The 6,615-nt window shown below is 38.2% G+C and overlaps 1 protein-coding gene across 1 annotated transcript in view; it reads left to right on the forward strand.

The window, feature by feature from the left end:
• The first annotated feature begins 4,920 nt into the window (after window positions 1–4,920).
• LOC107594412 (calcineurin subunit B type 1-like) overlaps window positions 4,921–6,615 on the forward strand; it is a 16,775-nt gene continuing 15,080 nt past the window's right edge. The window contains exon 1 of the mRNA XM_016284441.1: window positions 4,921–4,955. Coding sequence (XP_016139927.1) covers window positions 4,943–4,955 — 13 coding nt within the window. The 5' untranslated portion in view covers window positions 4,921–4,942. The remainder of the gene's footprint in view (window positions 4,956–6,615) is intronic.

Here is a 6,615-nt window from a genome sequence, read left to right on the forward strand (position 1 = left end):
ATTTTGTGGTCTGCGCCGACTCACGCATGTGAGCCGCTCCGTGCTATCGTGTCTCTGGACCGGAGCAGAGTGTGTGTGAGGTGCGGTGGTTAGCGTGACACAGCGCCAAACCAGACTTTTTTTCCTCAATGGAATGCATATTTACACTGTTTGAATCGTTCCCTGTCCCCTATATAATGCACTACGTGCCATTCACTGTACAGAAAATACTAATTCTGTGGACAAGTGACCGATTTCAGCCGCGGCTTCAGCGTCTATTTTATAGTGTAGGGGGCGGGCACTTCGGATTCTAGAGAGCATTTGATTGGACAGAAAGTTTGATGAGAAGATGAAGTACGATGTGACGTCAAAAAAAATCATTGCGTCGTTTTGGCGGAAGTGACGAACTGCAAGCTTTGTCACTGTTTTGGAGCACACTGCCTTATAGATAACCTTAAGACTAACATATTGATACTAACACCCAAAAAAATTTAATTTTGATTTCATGGGGACTTAAAAAAGAAAAAAAAAAAGTCTGCTAAATTATGCAAGTGAACTATAGATTACAGGCCTGATATGCTGACACTTTTCACCTGACCTTTCCCTTGCCTCAGATGATCCTGATCAGAATGATTGTTTCAGGTAATGATCAGGTATGTTTACACATACAAGGAATTTGTTTTCATGACAGAAGCTCCACAGTGTAACAGAATGACAGTGACAGAACAAAAACACAGATAATAAAAAATAGAACAAGTAAATAAGGAATAAAAAATATACAAATCGACAATTGTATGTACAGGTATATAACAATAGACAGTTGTATGTACAGGTATATTATGTGCAAATTGAAATGTAGACTGAGTGTGTGTGTTAGATAAATAAGTGTATGAGTGAATAAATAGTGTGTGTTCCACAGTTATTGTCAAGTGTTCATGAGATGGATGGCCTGAGGGAAGAAACTGTTCCTGTGTCTGGTCGTTCTGGTGCTCAGAGCTCTGGAGCGTCGACCAGATGGCAACAGTTCAAAGAGGGAGTGAGCTGGATGTGAGGGGTCCAGAGTGATTCTGCCAGCCCTTTTGCTCACTCTGGATGAGTACAGTTCTTGGAGAGAAGGGAGGGTTGTACCAATGATTCGCTCAGCAGTCCGGACTACCCTCTGAAGTCTTCTGAGGTCAGATTTGGTAGCTGAGCTGAACCAGACAGTTATTGAAGTGCAGAGGATGGATTCAATGATGGTGGAGTAGAACTGTTTCAGCAGCTCCTGTGATGTCTCTTTTAATAGATGTTTCTACTAAAGGAGCTTCCTCATTGGACATGATTGGGAGTGTTGTGATGTCATAAAGAGTAGAAAGTAGCCCAATCAAACATTGCTACATTTGTATGACTGTTTCCTCCACCTCTTGCTTTGCTTTGAGGCGTCTCTCCTTGCCTGTCGACTCGCTCATGCTTGAGACCGTATAACCAGATGAGGTAATCCTAAACCCTCAATCCACTAAGTTAATTTGCTGTCTCTCTACCACTAAAGTCAAAATAGCACAGGGCACTCAACCTTAGCTAACCTACTAGCTGTGGAAAAACACTGTCTGTTTGTAGTGCACTGAGCGTTCGGACTAATTCTAGAGGGAGGGACATACTGAAACGGCTATGTTTAATTAGGGCTGGACAATAATTCAATATGTATCGCGATATAATTTTTTTCAATAACGGTGATATGATTTTTAAACATTTCCGATATTTCGATATACATTACCAGTGTTTCCCATACATTGATTTATTTGTGGCATTTGACTTCGTTGAATAAACATGAGCACTGCACGTTTCAAAATCAAAACGCGTCGCGGGTGTTTTATATGAATGTATCTCTGAAGGGAACCGACTGTCTTCAGAAAAGTTTAGATGGCATTTTTATCTGATAAAGTAGCGTTCATGAGCGGAGCTGCTTTGTTTACAGCCATTACTGGAGAAACCGTTAGTTCCGCCGCTCTCACAGCGCCTCCTGCTGGCAGACAAGCAGTTCCACCGCTCTCACAGCGCCTCCTGCTGGCAGACAAGCAGTTCCACCGCTCTCACAGCGCCTCCTGCTGGCAGACAAGCAGTTCCACCGCTCTCACAGCGCCTCCTGCTGGCAGACAAGCAGTTCCACCGTAAATTAGAGAAGTCGGAGAACAGCGTTCGACCACGGAGTGACTCAAGTGACCTGTCTCGCTTGAGTTTAATCTACTTCCACACACACTTATGTACACACAGCATGGAACTACACCTCATTTACTATCTCTACTACATGGTTTATCAGTGTGCTTGAATTTTTATCTTAGAAGAATGCTAGAAAACGTCTCCTTTTATTTTATCGTCATGAAATGGCCGCACAGGAACTCCACTTCGTTAGCTATGAAACGATGCAATAAACGTGTAATAGAGAGCTCTAGATATTCTGGAAGTTGCTCTAGAAACTTCTAGGCACAGTGATGTCTCAGTTCATCTGTCCCGCTCTCTACAGGTTGTGGCAGCTTTGGTTTCTCCCTGCAATTCATAACAGGCCTTCAGCACACCGCTCGATGAAGGCACCACCCCTCTTGCCGACTTGAAACAACTTGATTTTTGTTCGGGATGTCACACCTATCGACTTCATTTATTTATTTGCCCTCTGCTTGTCTTATCCAGTTCATTTAAAAATGAAAACGTATGCTGTATTATTTTCTTTCCACCATGAAACCCCAAATAAGATGTTAATCACAATGTCCAAGATGCTCTTTTTGCATCAAGTCTTTTATGTTTACCAAGGCTGTATTTATTTGATCAAGAAAATACAGTAAAAGCAGTAATATTGTAAAATATTACTATAATTTAATACATTTATATTACTTTTTAATGTAATTTATTCCTCTGTATTTTCAGCATCATTACTCCAGTCTTAAGTGTCACACGATCCTTCAGAAATCATTCTAATACGCAAACAGTTGTAAACAGTTATGCTGCTTAATATATTTGTGAAAACTGTGACACATTTTTAGGATTCTTTGATGAATAGAAGGTTAAAAAGAGCAGAATTTATTTATACCATTATAAATGTCTACTGTCACTTGTGATCAATTTAACGCATCCTTACTGAATAAGAGTATTCATTTCTTACTGACCCCAAAATTTTAAACAACAGTGTATGTAGGGCTGACAAAAATAATAATTGTCGATTATTCCCTTGAAATTGTGATTATTAATTATGATTATCACAATTTACATTGAATGATGTTTATACCATTGTTTGATGGAACTGCATGCCGTATTTTTATATGAAAATAAACAAGCTGAAAACACTCTAAAAAACAATAGTATTAAGCCTCAAATGTCAAATATACATCGGATTGGTTTCTTCTTTAAATTATAAAAAAAATAAAAATATGAATGTATTATAATGTTATACTAAAATTAAAATAATGGGAAAACCCCTTAAGATAACATGTAGAAAGAAAAAAAGGCATCTTTAAGCACGCAGAATAACATAAGTGGACTTTGAACGATTAATTGAACAATTTTTGAACAATTATGTAATTGTGGCATCCATAATTGTAATCGCGATTAGAAATTCGATTAATTGTGCAGCCCTAAGTGTATGTGTAGAATAATCTCAATCATTTAGTGTTAGATTGAGGGCAGAATTGCATCGCTAATAGAGAGAATGTTTTTAGCGCTAATGTCCCCGTTACAGTGTCTCTCATTGTCTTTCCTTTCTCTACTTTTCTTCTCTCTATCCTGCTCTATCATGGCATATTCTCTTCTCTCTCCGTCTCCTGCTATTTCTGCGTGTCCCAGTGTGCAGTAACTGGATGGTGATGGGGTGGCCTGCTTTCTTTCCTAGCTTATTGCAGTGTGTATTTCCTCTCTAATGTGTAACAAAGGAATACCTGGGTGGTATGACTATTACGTGTCAGTCGCTAGAGATTTTTGTTAGAAATGATTTTCCATTTATATTGTGATCAATAAATTTGCATGTTTACCAGTGGCCTTCTAGTAATGAAAAAGGCATAGTAATGTGAAATTATTTGTCCCAAGAAGCAGAACTGTTTTCAACATTGATACTAATAAGAAATGTGTCTTGATCATCAAATCAACATAAAGAAATGATTTTGAAGGATCACTGAAGACTGGAGTAATGAGGCTAAAAATTCAGCTTTGTATCACAGGAATAAATTACCATTTAAAATATATTAAAAAAGAAAACGGTTATTAGAAATTGTAATAATATTTCACAATATTCCTGTTTTTACTGTATTTTTGATCAAATAAATGCAGCCTTGGTGAGCAGAAGAGACGTTCAAAAACATTACTGACTCAAAGTTTGAGGGCGTTAAGATGTTTTAGTGTATATATCAACATAAATCAGCCAGTAACCACACCTCGCTCTAGATTTTGGTGAGTTAAGTCAGTCAAGTCGTCAGTAAAGGATGTTGCAGTTTCCCTTTCAGTGACTATGTAGTGTCTATGTGCTTTCACTTTTTACATCTACAATATTACACACAATAAAATCCAGGTTCATTTGGCGTCTGTTCTCTGAGACTGATGGCCTCTTCCACAGCACCGTAAACTCACTCCTAAAATCTGATTAGCTAATTAACTAAGACACATTAAGAACCATATTTGTGACTGATGACCCTTACGCCTTGTGACTCTGGTGACAGTTGTATATCATGAAGAGAGAACATACAAAGATTTACTAAATTGACTTTTACATTAGCGTAAACCGTAGCTTATAATAGATAGTATGCTTGGTTGAGGTATTTGATGAGGCCGAGTCATTGATTATGTAGTTAGAAGTGAAAATCACCCCTCTTTGGATATTGTTGCTATGTCTGTCTGGCTTCACAGAACCTGTAGGTTTGATCAGTAACATTTTCTGTGCATTGTCATGCTGATTCAGACTCTTGTTCTCTCTCTACAGGGAAATGAGGCGAGTTATCCCTTGGAGATGTGCTCACACTGTAAGTATTTTGGGCTGTTGCTCAATCGTACTTTAGATTGTGTTTTTTGCTTTCTTAATTTCACCAGAGGTACTGAAGTATAAGTGAGTCAAACTAAATCAACTTCAGTGATTAAGAAATGCAGCTCTAGTTGCAGAAATAAGTGTGAATACTTATGTTGTGTCGAGAAGACCGATCCCCTCACATTAAAAAACTGATACCAAATGTTTTAACTATTGTACTTATTTATTGTGACAATGAATGTGGAAAATAAACGTTGAGGCGATAAAAGACAAGAGCTGATATTGACAGAGAGCAAAACTTCACTGTATTACCATATACACTACATACGACACACTATATAAAAGCCACAGCTAAATGTGACATTTATTATAATGGGTTTAAGTGAAGATTGTTTTAAGTTAACTTAAATTAACAGTTATAGTACTTTTTTTTTTTTTTTTTAAATGTTCTTTAACAGTTTGGACCTATTAAATGTTGTATACCAGAGGTCCCCAACCACCAGGTCACGACCCACTACCGGGCCGTGGAAGAATTGCTACCGGGTCACAAGAACGTTCTGGGAAAAATGTGTATAGATATGACACTCTGTTATTTATTTATGTTAATGATTGTTCAAATTATTCTGTATTTTCTTTGAATGCGATTGATATGGAGTAGCAATTAGACAATTTCATGTTAAATAAGTAAATGAAAGATTGCTCTGATCTGTCACATATTAGGAGTTAAACGGATCGCAGTTGATCCGTAATACGTACGGATGAGACCCTACCGTTCAGCACGCACGTGATTCGCAGATTAATTTGCCAATTTACACGTACAAGCAATTTTAAACCACAAGAAGAAGAAACTAAATTCTTTACTCACGCGCTGTTCTCGCACACAATCAAAGCGCACACAAGCATAGAGATGTGTTTCAGACAGCGCGGAAATACCGAGTTGCGTATACATACTAGTGCTGGGCGGTATGACCAAAAATTTATATAATGGTATTTTTCAAAATTATTTTTTTCATGCATGACCGGGTGTTAACCATATTTTCTACTGATTGAGAGAGGAAATATTGCAGTATATTGACTTAGAATGCCCTATTTTACTGTCATGATGAGTGAATACTGTCAAAAAATACCACACTAAATAGTGACTAAACACAACCCCTTTTAATACATGTTAACCAGGAGTCACTCTCATTTATAATCGCGGCATCGTCTGATAAAATCAACATGCATCTACACTAAAGAGCGACTATGCGGTTGTTTTGGCTATATTACTTTTTTGTCTCATGCAGCGCACTGCCTGCGTCTGAGTAACAAACTAAAAAAAGAAAAAAACAAACAAAAAAGTGCATGTGAAATTAACAGACGAACTACGCTCATATTTATAATTCCAAACAATCAGTAAGCAACAGGTGCTTGGAAATGCTATTTTGTACTCATTTATTGACGAGTCAGCTGCGGTGCAGCCAACTGAATGCGCTGCTTCTCTGCCGCTCACTGCACAGAACAGACGCCGAGAGGTGTGACACTTGAGAGAGGTGCCGGGAAAGTCAGACCTTGCGTTCGCGGGACAGCACTGGCGAAATCTTCCAACTGAACCATAGCTAAGGTGCTAAGGTTAAAGTCGCTAGGTTTGTCAGTATGAATATTCTATGGAAAAAAGC

Source organism: Sinocyclocheilus grahami, unplaced genomic scaffold (genome assembly GCF_001515645.1).
Source record: "Sinocyclocheilus grahami isolate Dianchi unplaced genomic scaffold, SAMN03320097.WGS_v1.1 scaffold183.1, whole genome shotgun sequence".
In the NCBI taxonomy this organism is placed as follows: Eukaryota; Metazoa; Chordata; class Actinopteri; order Cypriniformes; family Cyprinidae; genus Sinocyclocheilus; species Sinocyclocheilus grahami.